General features: G+C 44.9%; 1 protein-coding gene across 6 annotated transcripts in view; it reads right to left on the bottom strand.

The window, feature by feature from the left end:
- The window catches only part of LOC105497556 (syntrophin gamma 2), a 564,393-nt gene that overhangs the window by 230,717 nt on the left and 316,805 nt on the right, over positions 1-16,871 (bottom strand). For all 6 annotated transcript variants that reach the window (XM_011768711.2, XM_071076129.1, XM_011768716.3 and 3 more), the window contains one exon: positions 15,967-16,173. In XM_011768711.2, the coding sequence (XP_011767013.2) occupies positions 15,967-16,173 (207 nt within the window). The remainder of the gene's footprint in view (positions 1-15,966; positions 16,174-16,871) is intronic.

The raw sequence follows: 16,871 nt of genomic DNA, 5'->3' as shown, positions 1-16,871 counted from the left end.
TGAATTTAAAAAAGGCAGCATGTGCATCTGTCTGTCTCATATACAATGAATCTAGCCATGGTGCTCAGAAAAGGTTTTGCATCACTGCTGGATGTTATCTGCAATGCCCAGAAATAGCGGCCCTGGAACCCTGTACTCCAGCTGCCAGTGCAGTGAGAGGGTCGCCCTGGGCTAGGTGGACGCCTGACTGACCGCTGGAGAAAAGCACATACCCCGACCAGCTTCCCATCTGAAAACATCGCAAAAAGCACGGAGCACATCAGAGATGCTGTGCAGACACAATGAAAGAAAACTTTTCTGGTTACAAAAAACAGCACAAACCACATGAGAAATGATATAAGCAAAAGGCTTCAGAAGGACCAAACAGCTCACACACTAACACACGAAAGCTTAATTCCTGTACAGGAGCCCCTGCTCCTCCAGGACGGTTACATTCCGAGACCCTTAGGGAATGGCTGAAAGCATGGCGGTAAGGAACCCTATCTACGCTGTATACTGTGTTTCCTCCTACATACATACATACTTACCTGCAACAAAGTTTAACTTGTGAATTAGGTGCAGTAAGAGATTAGTAACAAAAACTAATAATAAAGCAATTATTACTGTATACCAGTATCTCTACTCTTGCACCTCAGTCACCCTTATGTGACATGACTACATCCGATAAGAGTGACCTGAATACAAGCACTGTGATGCTGTAAGAGTCGATCTGATCACCGAGATGGACGCTAAGTGACTAATGGGTGGTGTTCAGCCTGGATGCATGGACAGAGGCGTGATCCACGCACGGACAGAGGCGTGATCCGCGCACGGACAGAGGCGTGATCCACGCACGGACAGAGGGGTGATCCGCTCACCGATAGAGGGGTGATCCGCGCACGGACAGAGGCGTGATCCGCGCACGGACAGAGGCGTGATCTGCGCACGGACAGAGGGGTGATTTGAGCACTGGGGGGATGCAGCACGGTGGCATGAGATTCATTACAGTACTCAGAAGATGTGCAATTTAAAACTTAGGAATTATTCATTTATAGAACTTTTCATTTAATGTCTTTGGAACACATTTGACCACGGGTCACTGAAGCCTCAGAAAGCGAAACGGAGTCGAAGGGAGACCACTGTGTGTCACACTTACATAAAGAGGCTGACATCTTCACTTGGGTTTTCTTTGCTCTTGGTTTTGAAAGAAGAGAAAGAAGCATTAGTATTTGTTTTCTTGGCTACCACTGCACTAGAAATGGCCATGAAGTTTGGAGGGAGGCCTACTACAGGAAGCAGCAAGAAAAACAGAATTAATGCTTGTAGGACAAGTAAGGAATCTAAAACTGAACCTAGCAGATGGCCAGGTAACAACATACCTCACCAGCACCTGGTGCCCTCCATAAACAGCAACATTGTACAGTAACTGACATGGTAAGGTAACAACATACCTCATTAGTACTCCCTACCCTCCATAAACAGCAACCTGGTACAATAACTGACATGGTCAGAGAACAACATATCTCACTAGTGCCTCGGACCATCCATGAACAGCAACGCAGTGCAGTAACTGACATGGTCAGGTAACAACATACCTCACTAGCACCTGGTGCCCTCTGTAAACAACAATACATTGCATTAACTGACATGGCTGCTTACTTAGGTGAGTTGCCCCAAAATGAGGTTACTTGTGCACTGTGATTAAGCAGGTGAAGTGCATATGATATTGTGAAACTTAGTCACTAAAAAGTCGCTCCAGATTTTCTTGGAACTGAAAGAGATGTCCCAGTTATCTGAAAATTTTGCAGATTGACTGATGACATTTGATAAATGAAATAATCACCCTTTTAGTAATGTGGTGAAGTTAACACTCAGCACTAAGTATCAGAGAGAATGTTACTCATTGGAAAACCAGAGAAGCATGATCTTCCCCTCCCTTCCAGTGGGGATGGAAACCCCACTGACATGGAGACCCTGGAGCGGTGCCGGACACTTCCGGCGGGATCTCCGTGGAGCTTGTGTGAGGCCGTGCCCTTGCCGCCCTCTGAGAAGCCACCGGGCTGCCTTCCCTCCCCCCCTGCATCGCCCTGCACGAAAACCTCTTGGAGGTGCCTGGTTTGCGTGTCCCCAGCTGCCTCTTCCCTGGCGTCACGTGGAAAAGCCTGACTCCCTGCTATGGTTTGGATGTGGGGTTTGTCCCAACCAAAACTCATGTTGAAATTCACAGGCTGGGCCGGGCGCGGTGGCTCAAGCCTGTAATCCCAGCACTTTGGGAGGCCGAGACGGGTGGATCACAAGGTCAGGAGATCGAGACCATCCTGGCTAACATGGTGAAACCCCGTCTCTACTAAAAATACAAAAAACTAGCCGGGCGAGGTGGCGGGCGCCTGTAGTCCCAGCTACTCCGGAGGCTGAGGCAGGAGAATGGCATGAACCCGGGAGGCGGAGCTTGCAGTGAGCTGAGACCCGGCCACTGCACTCCAGCCTGGGCGACAGAGCGAGACTCCGTCTCAAAAAAAAAAAAAAAAAAAAAAAGAAATTCACAGGTTGACTTCAGAGATATCCAGGTTTGGTTCTAGACCACTGCAATACAGCAAATGTCACAATAAAGCAAGTCCTACTAATTTTTTGGCTTCTGGGTGCATATAAAAGTTACGCTTATATTATACTGTAAAGTGTGCAAAGCGTTATGTCTACAAAGCAATACACAAACCTTAATTTAAACACACTTTATTGTTAAAATAACCTAGTGGTCATCTGAGCCTTCAGTGAGTCTTCCTTTTTTAGCAGAGAGAGGACCTTGCCTGGATGTTGGCTGCTGACTGATGCGGATGGTGGTTGCTGAAGCTTGGAGTGGCTGTGGCAATTTCTTAAAATAAGACAACAATGAAGTTTGCCTCATCGATTTACTCTTCTTTTCATGAAAGGTTTCTCTGTAGCATGGGATGCTGTTTGATAGAATTTTACCCATGGTAGAACTTCTTTCAAAATTGAAGCCAATTCTCTCAAACCTTGCTGCTACGTTAGCAGCTAAGTTTATGGAATATTCTAAATGTTTTGTTGTCATTTCAGCAATGTTAATATCATCTTTACCGGGAGTAGATTCCATCTCAAGAAACCATTTTCTTTGCTTATCTGTAAGAGTAACGCCTCATCTGTCCTAAGTTTATCCTGAGATTGCAGCAATTCAGTCATCTTCAGGCTTCACTTTTATTCTTGTCCTGTTGCTATTCCTATCGCATTTGCAGTGACTTCCTCCACTGAAGTCTTGAATCCCTCGGTCATCCATGACGTTTGGAATCAACTTCTTCCAAACTCCTGCTAATGCTCATACTCTGACGTCCTCCGATGAGTCACAAGTGTTTCTAATGAGATCTAGGGTGGTGAATCTTTTCCAGAAGGTTTTCAATTTACTTGTTCATCGGAGGGTTCACTGTCCATGGCAGCTATAACCTTATGAGATATATTTCTTAAACAATAAAACTCCAAAGTCAAAATTACTCCTTGACTTGTGACCTGTAGAGTGGATGTTGTGTTATCAGGCATGAAAACAACATTAATCTTGGATATCTCCACAAGAGCTCCTGAGTGACCAACTGCATTGTCAATGAGTAGCAATATTTTGAAAGGAATCTTTTTTTCTGAGCAGTAGGTCTCAACAGTGGGCTTAAAATATTTACTAAACCATGCTGTCAACAAATGTGCTGCCATCCAGGCTTTGTGGTTTTGTTTCTAGAGCACAGGTGGAGTAGATTTAGCATCATTCTTTAGGGCCCTAGGCTTTTCAGAATAGTGAATGAACCTTGGTTCAACTTAAAGTCTCCATATCCATTGACCCCTAATAAGAGAGTCAGCCAGTCAGCCTGTCCTTTGGTGCTTTGAAGTCAGGCAATGACGTTTGTCCAGCTCTGAAAGTCCTGGATGGCATCTTCTTCCAATAGAATGTTGTTTCATCTACATGGAAAATCTATTGTTTAGTGTCGCCTCCTTTATCAGTGTTGTTAGCTGGATCTTCTGGAGAACTTGCTGCAGCTTCTTCGTCAGCACTTTCTGCTTCACTTTGCACTTTCAGGTTCTGGAGACAGATTCTTTCCTTTAACTTCATGAACCCACCTCTGCTAGCTTCCAATTTTTCTTCTGCAGCTTCCTCCCTTCTCTAAGCCTTCATAGGATTGAAGAGAGCTAGGGTCTTGTTCTGGATTAGGCTTTGGCTTAAAGGAGTATTGTGGCTGGTTTGTTGTTGTTCAGCACGTTGATCTTGTTCAGAACTTCCTTCACAGCAGCAGTATGGCTGTTTTGCTTTCTTATTATTCATGAGTTCACTGGAGTAGCACTTTTAATTTCCTTCAAGAGCTTTTCCTTTACATTCACAATTTGGCTCTTTGGCACAAGAAGGTTTTGACCTGTCCTGGATTTTGACATGCGTTCCTCACAAAGCTTAATCATTTCTAGCTTTTGATTTAAAGTGAGAGACATGTGACTCTTCCTTTCACTTGAATACTTCCAGGCCATTCCAGGGTTGTTAACTGGCCTAATTTCAATATTGTTGTGCCTCGTGGAATGAGGAGGCCCAAGGAGAAGAAGAGAGATGGGGAAATGACTGGTCAGTGGAGCAATCAGAACACACATAGCAGTGACTGATTAAGTTTGTCATGTTATATGAGCAAGACTGGTGGTGCCTGAAACCAATTACAACAGTAACAACAAAAACTGATCACAGATCACAGTGACAGATGTAGTAATAAGGAAAACATTGGAAATACTGCAAGAATTCCCACAATGTGACAGAAGCATGGAGACATAACAGAGCACATGCTCCTGGAAAAATGGCAGTGACAGATTTGCTTACTGCAGGGTTGCCTTAAATCTCCAATTAAAAATAAATAATAAAAAGAGTATCTGCAGAGCTTAACAAAGCAAAGCACAATAAACCAAGTGGAGTTTGTAGTTGCCAAGGTAAGGATGTTGGGAGGTGGAGCCTTTCACAGGTGGGGACTAATGCTGGGCGTTCAGGTCACGATGGCTCCGCTCTGGTGGGTGGTTTGATGCCATTCTCCAGGTGGTGAGAGAGTTCTCCCTCTCAGGAGACTGGATGAGTTTTTTCAGGAGTGAATTAGTTTTTACAAGGATAGGCTGTCATAAAGCCAGGGCACACTTCCTATTTGGCCCCTTTGCACATGTCGGCTTCCTCTTTGATCTACTGCATGTGAAGACTCAGCAGAAAAGCCCTGGTCAGAAGCCAGTGCCTTGCCCTTGAACTTCCCAGCCTGCAGAACTATGAGCAAAATAAGCCCTTTTTCCTTTATAAATTACCTAGCCTCAGCTATTCTGTTACAGCAACACTAAATAAACTAAGACTCTCCCACTGAGCCTTTGTGTAGGGGTCCACCAGCCAGGTGGATCCCCCTTCCATCTACCTTGGCACACACACCAGTGACAAATGTGAATGTGCAATGGTCATGCTCCTAGATCAAAATCCAGGCAGAATCATCTGATCGAGGGCAGAATGGTGAGTTCTCAGAACAAAATCCAGGCAGAATCATCTGATCGAGGGCAGAATGGTGAGTTCTCAGAACAAAATCCAGGCAGAATCATCCTGATCGAGGGCAGAATGGTGAATTCTCAGAACAAAATCCAGGCAGAATCATCCTGATCGAGGGCAGAATGGTGAGTTCTCAGAACAAAATCCAGGCAGAATCATCCTGATCGAGGGCAGAATGGTGAGTTCTTAGAACAAAATCCAGGCAGAATCATCCTGATCGAGGGCAGAATGGTGAGTCCTTAGATGTGACACCAAAAACACAATCCATAAAAGAAAAACTCAATGAAGCGGACCTCATTAAAATGAAACTATTGCTCTGGAAATTAGACAGAATGTACTCTTGTTGCTTTGGGAGTCTTCCATATCATTGCCTGTGCCAGTAGCTCATTCTTTCTGTTGATGAATTCCATTCCTTTATATAGATACACACGTTTTTGATTGATTCCTATGTCAGTGACCATTTGGGTTGTTTTTAATTATTGGTGTTTACAAATGAAGCTGTTATGAGCATTTTTTGCTACACCAGGGTAACGAGAAACTTTCTGGATCTTATGGTGAGTTTGTCTTTACATTTAAGACACTGTCAAGTTGGGTATGTCATTTTCCACAGCTGCCAACAGTGAATGAGACTTCCAGTTCCTTCCTTTCTCCATCAACACTTGGCATCATCAGTCTTTTAAAATTTACTCATTTGAGTATGTGTGCTGTGAGATTTCACTGTTTTAATTTGCACTTCCCTACATGCTAATGATTTTGAGCATATTTTAACATACCTATTTCCCATCTAGAAATCTTTTTTGAAGTGTTTATTCAGCCTTTTCCCAAATTTCTTATTTTCTTGTCATTGAGCTTTGAGATCTTTTTATACATTATAGATAGAAGTCCTTTATCAGTTACATGCCTTGCAAATATTTTCTCCCAGTTTTCATATCTTCTCTTCGTTATCTTAGCAGTGTTTTTCAAATAATAGATGCTTTTAATTTCAAGTCTAAATTATCAATTTTCTTTCATGATTTGTGCTTCTGGTTTTGTATCTGAGAAATATTTGCATAACTGGAGGTCACACAGACTTTACTCTGTTTACTCTTCTAAAAGTTTCATAGTTTTGCACTTAGTTCTATATTCATTGAGTTTATACTTTATATATAATATTTAGGTATATAATAAATCAAAGCTTTTTTTGTATATGGGCATCCAATTATTCCAGCACAATTTGTTCAGAAGCCTTTCCCTTCTCCACTGAGTTACCTTTGCACGTCTGCCATACACAGAAGCTGTTTTTGGCTGTGCTTGTCTTTAAGGTACAGTAGGGGTGGTAAAGGCATCAATGAATCACGGAGCCATCTTGATTTGCTTAAAATTCTGTTGCACATCACACCAAGCAGCAACTAATGCCAGAATATTAACCTGTGTGTGAACAAGAACAGTCTCCGGAGAATCTTTATACACAAAAAGGAGAAATTATGAGAAAAATTTCCAAAACTTGGAAACAGGCAGAAGAGAAGATTGGTGTTCAGTGAGAGCAGCTCAGACCCTGAGTTTCTGTTGACTGGGTAAGTTTCAGCTCAACAGAGGCAAACATCAACTGGTAGTTAATGCTTGTAGTTTCTATCTGGTGGCATAAACTCAGAGACGCCAGTTTACGAGCCTGCTGGATTTTAAGGAGTGAGTTTTCTATCTAAGCCAGCGATCATACACTAATAGATCTTCATTCAGTTGCACATGGACAGTGAGTTTCTCACATGCTCTTTGGACTCCTTAAACGCCCCACTGCTTTCTTCATTAATAAAGAAGCAAAATAAAAACTCTGAGCACGTGTTCATTTTGCATTTTCCTGAGAGCTATGACGTCATCTTTTGAAGTTCTTTTTAAAATCTAGAGTCGTAGCTATTCCAGGTTAAGAAATTGGTGAAACCAGCAGCTAGAAGGCACGTTCATCGGTCTGTTCTGAGGGTGTTCTGCGGACGGCAGGTGGGATTGCTGCGTGTTGCTGCTTAATCTGGTCAAATTGAGTTCAGCGCGTGTCCTGGCCAAATAACTAGCTCCATTATCCCAGCTTTAGTGGCTACATTTCTGAACCTCAGTTTACCTAAAAATTATGACTAAAATATCAAAATTCCCCACAGTACCATGTAGCATGTATTGATGGGACATAAAAAAGAAAAGAAAGAAAAAAATGGAAAACTTAGAATGAAAATACTTATGTCCAAGACCCATCACCACACTTGGGGGCTGCGTGGCCCAGGGCACAGGACCAGAGCCCCGGCATCTTCCTGTGGACCTCAGGCCGGGGCTGCAGGGCTTGAGTCTCAGTGTCTTCCTGTGGACCTCAGGCCCGGCCCGCAGGACCCCAGTCCCGGCTCGGGTAACAGGGATGCTGCTCAGGAACCAGGCTCCCGCCACCCCGACATTGTGAACACACGCGAAGACGGTTTGCTAACTGTAGCAGAACACACTCATATGTGTTACTACCATGTAACTGAAGACATTTTGTGAAGTTAAAATGCTTAAACATGAAGGTCGCACCCTTGATGTAATATCTGGTATGATAACAGTTTACAACCTTGTAAGTTTCCTCAGTCCATTCAGAATATCTACCACAGACCACTACGTTTACATCTTTCTTTCTTTCTTTTGTATTCTTTCTTCATTACGATGGATAAGGCTTAGAAAGTACCTGAATAATTGATTTGCATCTTTGAAAAATGAAAATGCATATTATTCAAATGATCTGAATCCATTCAGGGAGGCAATGAGGCAAAAACTGGATGAGATTCGGGCAACAGAAAAGACCTGGGTTAAAGAGACCCCATCTCAGTCCCAACACCAACATTCCCAAGTATCCATACAGATCCGCTGTCCCAGGCCCGGCAAGCAGGTGGACGTGGGAAAGGAAAGACAGCTGCAGGGGAGGGCAGTGTAGTAGAAATCTCATCACCCAGACTGATCCCGAAGACTCAGGCAAGGATGCGACACCTGGGAACCAGGGCAGGCCTCAGACACAAAATCGCAGCTGCTGCCTGGTTAAACCACTGTGGGACCCTCCTGCGTGTGCCTGACATTTTATGACAATGCCAAGAGGCACTGAGAGAGCATCCTTCCTAATTTTTTGTTTCTTGTCAGGAAATCCTTGCTCATAATAAAGTCACAGAAGCAGCAGGCCAACTTCTAAGACTGGTGTAGGTCACCTGCCTAATGAAGGCCTTCCTTATTTTATCATTATTAAATTACAGGGCTGGTGGGGACAGCAGAGTTTAAGGCAGGTGGTGCAGTAAATGGAAAACCAAAGGGCAGCTAGGAAGGCAGATGGTGAGGAAATGCAGGCTCCCGTCCCGGCACTGCGTCCAAGCGGCTGTGTGGTCTTGGGAAGTCCCCTTCGCCTCTCTGGGTTTCAGGGTGGATGAACCAGGCTCCTGGTTTCCATGTTTGCCATCAGTCCATGGAGAAGCAGGAGGGAGCCCATCCACCCAGACAGTGGGGAATAAAGCCACACACAGGCCAAGGCCCTGCGGCTGGTGCTGTGCCCGTGTCTGGTGAAGACGGCCCCACACACACGTGCTGACGGGTTCGTTATGGAGAGGCTCTCTGTGGGGCTCACGTTACAGAAACAGGTGAAACACGGAGCTGGTGTGAAGAAACCAATACCTGAAGCGGGAAGACGGACACAAAGCTGGGTGTGCTCAGAGGAGCGGGTTTCGTGCAGGGCAGGCGGTCCTGGGCCAGCAGGAGCCAGCCGGGCACCGGGCACAGGGAGGGGGTCAGCGGTATGGACAGCCGGACTGAGGCCAGCAGTGCACACAGGGGAGCCGGGGTGGCGAGGCTGGGAGGGGACCCACTGCTGGACCCAGTGCCCATCCCACTGGTTTATCAGAAGCAACACTTTTTAATACACACCGAGTGTGTGCTGTGTTTAATTTTCCTTCAAACTTGGAAGCCCGTGATTTCTATTCCTCAGGTTGAATTCTGAAGTGCTTCATCTAAGGAAAGCGCTGATTCCATGAATAAAGATGGTAAACGTTACCACCAAATTCAGCTTTCTACTTTGCGAGACAGTTTCATGAGATCACGTTTCTGAAGTTTCCCTAGGTCTGTGTGTGCTATATGGATGCGCACTGTCACCAGCACTGCGCAGCGGCTCTCCTGTTAGCGGGGTCGGTCGGGCACAGTGCTCCGTGGATTTTCCTCTGCAGAGTCCTGACCAGCACGCCCCTGCCTGTCCGCCTCGGGGGACGGGACCTCACGGCTGCACACCAGGCCATCCTCCTTCCACACATGCTACTGTGCTGGGGGGAGGAAGGTGAACCTTCACAGACAACGGTTGCCCTCCCTGTACATGATGCTGGCTACAGAGATTTATCCCATTTCTATTTCATGTGGGACCAGTGAAAATGGCCCTATAGGCACTGTGCCATCGGGATGGTGATGCCTCTGAGCGTACTATAAACCAATCCTAATCCACAGTAATAATCAGGAGACATGATGGAGGTGGGTGGAAGTGGACAGGTGCTTGGTTTCTTTCCTAGTTAATTCCCTTTGAATCCAGTTATGTCATCAAATCAGCACTTAAAAGCATGAGAGGGCCTTCCTGATGAGACATGAGGACAATGGTTTAAAAAGACTGCCTTGCTGAGCCTCCAGCCTCATTCTCAGCCTCATTTCTTCCCACTTAGGGCTAAAGTCTCAATAGTCTAGTAGGTCCTAGTTTACCTCTGGACACTCAGCAATCAAAAAGAAACACGTACTAGGCCTGAGTCCTTTCTTATCCTCTCAGAAAATAAAGCATGGAGGAAAACTTATCTAGTCATGAGAAGGTTCTGAGGCTGTGATGTTTTGTCCAGCCATGAGTCCTTGGGAAGGTTCTACACTGCTTTAAAGCAGGGCTCCCAAGCCCGGCTACACACCGGCATCCACAGGCCTTAGGCTGATGCCTGACCCAGCCAGCATGCTTGGGAGTGGGTTCCCCTGATTCAAACGTGCAGCCAGGCATGAGCACCGCTGTCAGATCAGACTTTCCTGTCCGAGTCTCTTGCCGTGTGCTGGTCCATGTCCGACAGGGTCACTGAGCAGTGCATCTATGCATTTTCTTAATGAAACACTGAAGGAACAAGAGAAACACCTGGGAGCTCTGTCGAAATTGAAACATAAAACTATATTTTAGTCATTGGATCCATGATGACACGTTTTACCAGTTTATGGGAACACAGCAAATCTCCATTTATTCAGGTCATCTTCTGCATCCTTCTGGCAGTTTCCTATTGATTACTTTTTGTTCACCCACCGCAGGAGACCTTGTTGTCCACGAGTTCTGCACCTGTTTCCTGGGGTGTCCTTTCTACACCTGCTGCTTGGGATGTCCTTTCTACACCTCTTCTCTGGGGTGTCCTTTCTGCACCTGCTGCTTGGGATGTCCTTTGTATACTTGCTCCCTGGGGTGTCCTTTCTACCCCTATTCTCTGGGGTGTCCTTTCTACACCTCTTCCCTGGGGTGTCCTTTCTAATAGAATACTTTTTTTTTTTTTTTTTTTTTTAGCCAGTACCAGTCTCTGGCCTGTTAGGAACTGGGCCTCACAGCAGCAGGTGTGTTAGTGAGCATTTTACCACCTGACCTCTGCCTCCTGTCAGATGAGCAGAAGTATTAGATTCTCCTAGGAGTAGGAACCCTATTGTGAACTGCACTTGTGAGGGATCTGGGTTGCACACTCCTTATGAGAACCTAATGCCTGAGGATCTCTCACTGTCTCCCATCCCCCCAGACGGGACCGTCTAGCTGCAGGAAAACAAACTCAGGGACCTCACTGATTCTGCTTGGTGGGTTGTATAATTATTTCATTATAGATTGCAATGTAATAATAATAGAAATAAAGTGCACAATAAATGTAACGTGCTTGAATCATCCCCAAACCATCCCCCTGACCCTGTCCATGGAAAAACTGTCATCCACAAAATCCAGTCCCTGGTACCACAAAGGTTGGGACCGTTGCCGTAGGGGATGCTGACCTCATTTCCAGTCCTCAGAGTGGGTGCTGGTTTGCAGAAGCCAATCAGCCAACAGCGTTCCCTTGACAAGAAGCCAATCAGCCAATGGCGTTCCCTTGACGAGGAGCCAATCAGCCAATGGCATTCCCTTGACGAGGAGCCAATCAGCCAATGGCGTTCCCTTGATGAGAAGCCAATCAGCCAATGGCGTTCCCTTGACGAGGAGCCAATCGGCCAATGGCGTTCCCTTGACGAGTATTTTGCTCTGATGGGCTCATGACCTAGACTGGCACAACCAGGCTGACAGGGACGTCCTCAGTGGGTTATGGAGGCCATTTTCTGCCTCCCCTGAACACCGACATGAACGCTTGTTGCTTCCGCAGGCATCTTATGACCGGGAGGGGAGCCACGCCAAGGCACAATCTAGACCTCAAAGCTCAGCAAGGTGGAGTATGGAAACCTTGTTATGGAAAATAATAGCAACATTCGGTATTGTTTACAGTTGGGTGAGTCAAGAACTTTCTCTTACTTGTAGCCAAAGGCATCCTATCTGATAGATATTTTATACTTTGTGTTTTTGTGTTGCTATTAGGAAAGATATACATTTTTTATTTTAAATTCTAACAGGACATTGCTGGTATAAACACAAATTTAGATAAATCGACATAAAATGTACAAAAGTCTTGTAAACTGCAGAACAACATGCATATGTGATGACTTTTGAATGAAAAGGAAAAAAATACTTGAATATGTGTGAAAACAGTTTGAAGATTATATAACATAATATTGGCATTTGTACCTCAGCTTGGGAGGCAGGGATGGGGAGGTTGGAACATGGAAGGGCTGTTATTCTCTTACACACGTGTGTGACACTGAATTCTGGAAAACTTGGAACAATATTTGTAATGTAGATATTATTTAAGAGAGTAACAATGTTGTTACGGCAGTCAAGGACATGCACCAAGCTACTACCCTGATGATGGAGAACTTTTCTGTAAAATGTACTGACCTCACATAGGCACATTCAGAAACGACTGTGAAGAAATGTCATGAGTTTAGATTCAGAGCTTGTGAAGGGTGCAGGGCTTTCCTTTCAGAAATCCTTTTAGGGAAGGAATGAACACGCTGACCAATGCGGGAAAAGTGTTACAATTAGTAAAGAAAAATCAACGCGATCAACACTGTACATACGTAATTCTTCTGGGGATTTAAAATTGAGAGCTGGGTTGGAATACAATCAAAGTCAGGAAATAGTAGAAAAAACTAGCAAAGCAAGGGACACAGAGATAGAAGGTGGAGAAAAGAAATCCATCAGTGCTACTGAATCAAGAAGAACACATTTACAGAGTCTGAAATATGCCAGGGACTGTTCTAGGCACCTTCACACTATTTCGTCTCTGTCACATGCGAGGCTGAGTGTTTCAGCAGAAAGAACGTGACTCTCAAGACAGCAGTTCTTGAAATCTTGCATAGATTCTGCCACTGTGGTTTAGTCTCTAGGTGACTGTGAAAAAGTCACATAGCCCTTCTGAACTTTCATTTACCATTTGTAAAATAAAAGGGAAAAGAAAAGAACTGCATATTAGACAAGTTAAAAAAGTTAAATGATGTACACGCAATGCATCCAGCCTACATTTGACTTAATTCATTCACAGATATTACTAAATATAATTTTATAAGTACTCCACAATGAGTTATAATACTTAATTTATAGTTTGTGTAATGGAGTTTGGGAGAACTATTTTCTCTAATTCACGAAGAGTGAGCAGGTCCATCTGACTAATTTCGAAATGCTTTGTCCTTCCTCTCCAGGACACCATGGGCAGATGTGATAGGAGTCAGGTCACTATGTGGGGTGGAGCCTAAGAAATGCCTGCAGGGGGAATTCCTAAAACAAGGGTCCTGAGTGAGGGGTAAACTGGGAATCCGATGCCCTCAGAGGTCCTGCATGACCTTGTCACCCTGCACAAGGAAGCATCCCCCAGGCTTCTTTGGGGGCATCCACTTTGCTGAGCTGTGAAGATCCAGCAAGTCAGTCATGGGCAGCATGGCACAGCCCCAGCAGTTCTTCCCAACAGTGGCCATCACAGCCCTGACAGCCCCCCTCTACCCAGTCGTGCAGAAACGTGGATGGATGTCCATGCCCACTTACAGTCTCTGCAGGTGTGCCTGCTTGTTAACACCCTCATGGCCTCCATCCCCCATGAAAAGTCTTCATTATCTCAATCCTGGATTATTGAAAACGTTTCCTCTAAAATCCACCTGGCACACTGCTTCCTGCTGAGTCCTAGCCCGAATCTTAGATCTTTCATTCTGCCAAATCGAGCATTAGCCTAATTTTTCAATGCTCCCCATTGGAAATGCCTTCTCTTCTCCACCTGTGCAAGATACCAATGATTTTTAAAGGACACTAACCACTTCCTCTAGGAAAGATGTCCTGACTATTAAAGTCCAACCCAGCTCTGACCTCACTCCCACCCTACCCCGCACCTTTTTTTTTGAGACAGGGTCTCACTCCGTGGCCCAGGCTGGAGTGCAGTGGTGCCATCATAGCTCACTGTAGCCTCGAACTCTTGGACTCAAGAGATCCTCCCCACTCAGCCTCCTGAGTAGCTGGAACTACAGGCACGAGCTACCATGCCTGGCTAATATTTTATTATTATTTTTTTAAGAGACAGGGCTTCTAGGTTTCTTGGGCTTGGTTGCCCAGACTGGTCTCTAATTCTGAGGCTCAAGGGATCCTCTTGCCTTAGCCTCCTGAAGGACTAGGATTACAGGCATGAACCACCGTGTCCAGCCTTCACCCCCTTTAGTGGAATAAGGACAGTACTGAACATAAGGAAGGACTATTCATAAAGAAGTTCTATTTTTTAGGAATCCTAAGTAAACTTTCACCCTCTAGAATCCTTCAGACATTCATTTCACGACATCTAGATACTAGATGAAATTACTAACCTTTCACCCTTCCTCCAACACTGTAATTCTATGATTGTTCTTATTCAGGATATCTTCTCCTGTAACCTGTCACCTTCCCATAGATGAGTCTGAATGGCCACCATGACTCTGCTCAGCCAGGTACAGGCCCTGGGGCACTAGAGGGCGTGGGGCAGTCCCTGCACACACATGCGAATGGAGAATTCTCTCTACTTCTCTGGTATTTACGTTGAAAGCAAAATGATTACTGCTATCATCTAAAGAAAACAAGCAGAAAGCTCACCTTGTCCCAGAAATGCTCTTTCACTTTGCCTTTTAATGACTTGAACCTTCAGTACTGACGGTTTCTAAGTGGTTAAATGCCACTATACATTTGAGTAAGTCCCTGAGATGAGGGATCCTATGTTTAGTAATTTTCTTTCCAGTATATAATGTTCTATAATGGTTAATGAATTGGATGCTTCAAATATAAAGGTTATTTTAAGCATCAGGAATCAACCATAATTCCAATTTAGGATGCCCAATTTGAGGGGAAAATCACAGTGGCCTGGGATAAATGAGAATAAATGTTGGCATCAGTTTCTATGAACATCTGGGTGTGACTTCATTCTGTGAACAAACAGATCTCCGTGTGCATTAGTACAGGGATACTTTGTGCTCTGTGATGGCACGCCAAGGAGCCTTGATACATTTTGACACACTGAATGAAAGATAAATAACACAGAATATTTTCACATTCAAAGTATATATATATATATATATATATATATAAATGAAGTAGTCATCTTTAGTTACTAAGTTCACACTAAGCATTCTCCGCGCTCAGCCAGGCGGGAGCCCTGGACTTTGGCATGAAGTCAGAGCTCCTCTGTGATGCATTGCCTCATTTATCTCCTGTTCCTGTCACTCTTCATTCCTGCAGCTTGCATCCTCCCTGAAGGCTCACCCCACTATTTAGGATAATGAGGATCATAATGCATTCTTCCTTATCCCTTCACATGATATACATTCAAATTTGTGATTGATGTATTTGCTGTTGTCAGGAAGAGCAAAGCAATTCAGACACACAAGCTATTTTATATGCACCTTTGGACCATTAAGTTTGAGAGGAAGAACCATTAAAGTGCCTTAAAATATTACAAACATCCAAGTAACTGCACGGCATATTACACTCATTTGTAAGGTAGGTGTTGTCTCCTGGAGCACAGGCTAAAGTGTCGTCACTCATCAGGAATCTGAGCACCATGTCAGTGAGTCCCTGCCTGGAAAGGAACGCACCACCTTTCCTCACATTCAATGTAGAGACAGACACAAAATCCTCTCCTCCCCTTCCCTTTCACCTTCCACTGCCACTCATGTTATCCACGGAGCGCATGACTCCGTGTGAACGATCATTTCCACACAGTGGCTCAGGTGAAAATTCCCACCTTCTGAAGATTCCTCTTTTCCCCCAATAAATTACTACGTATACTGCAATGCTATGTCTCAGACACCCGAGCAGGTGTAGGTGAGAAGAGTGTGAGTTGCTCACTTACCCCGGTTCTCTGAACTTCCATGAACGTGGCTCTTTGGAAGGACTTCTCCCACATGGCCAGCTCGCTGCCAAGCTCCACGTTGAAAACATGGCTCTTCCCGTGGCCGGCCATGACGCTGAAGCAATAGGGCCTCTGGTCCTCAAAGTCAAAATCTTGAAGACCCAGATACAAGTTTGCTTGCAACCAGCAGTCCTCTGTGAGCCAGAACTGAAAAACAGAGCATGGATTGGAAATGTGCGGCACTGGAAGGTCATTCCCAGGCTGAGGGCCCTGGCGAGGGGAGAAGGCAGTGTCTGCGTGAGCTGGGAAACGGTCTCCTGGGTGCAGACAAGGAGGCAAATTTGGAGCAATGAGCCTCTCATGCACAGCTGGTCCACAGACAAGCATCTGTAAATAAATTATGTCAAACGCCTGATTCTCTGTAAGTGCCTTTCCCTTAAAATACTGGTCACCACACACTTCCCTGTTTTACTGTGAAGAGAAAGATGAGGCTGGGTGTGGCGGCTCACGCCTGTAATCCCAGCACTTTGGGAGACTGAGGTGGGTGCATTGCTTGAGCCCAGGAGTCTGAGACCAGCCTGGGCAACATGGCAAGACCTTGTCTTTACAAAAATAAATGAATCAATAAAATACAACAGATTAGTCAGGTGTAGCAGCACACTCTTGTAGTTCTAGCTATTTGGGAGGCTGAGGTGGTAGGACTGCTTGAGCCCAGAAGCCTGAGGTTACAGAAAGCCAAGATCAAGCCTGAGGTTACAGAAAGCCACTGCACTCCAGCCTGGGTGACAGAGGGAAACTCTGTCTCAAAAAAAAAAAAAAATAAATAAAAGATGAAGATGAAAGTCTTGAGACATTGATGCTTGTGTTTATCATAAAACCAAAAAACACTGGAACCACCACCACCA

Source organism: Macaca nemestrina, chromosome 13, assembly GCF_043159975.1.
Source record: "Macaca nemestrina isolate mMacNem1 chromosome 13, mMacNem.hap1, whole genome shotgun sequence".
NCBI classification, from domain to species: Eukaryota; Metazoa; Chordata; class Mammalia; order Primates; family Cercopithecidae; genus Macaca; species Macaca nemestrina.
The sequence above is the reverse complement of the archived record's forward strand: the minus strand, read 5'-3'. Positions and strand labels throughout refer to the sequence as shown.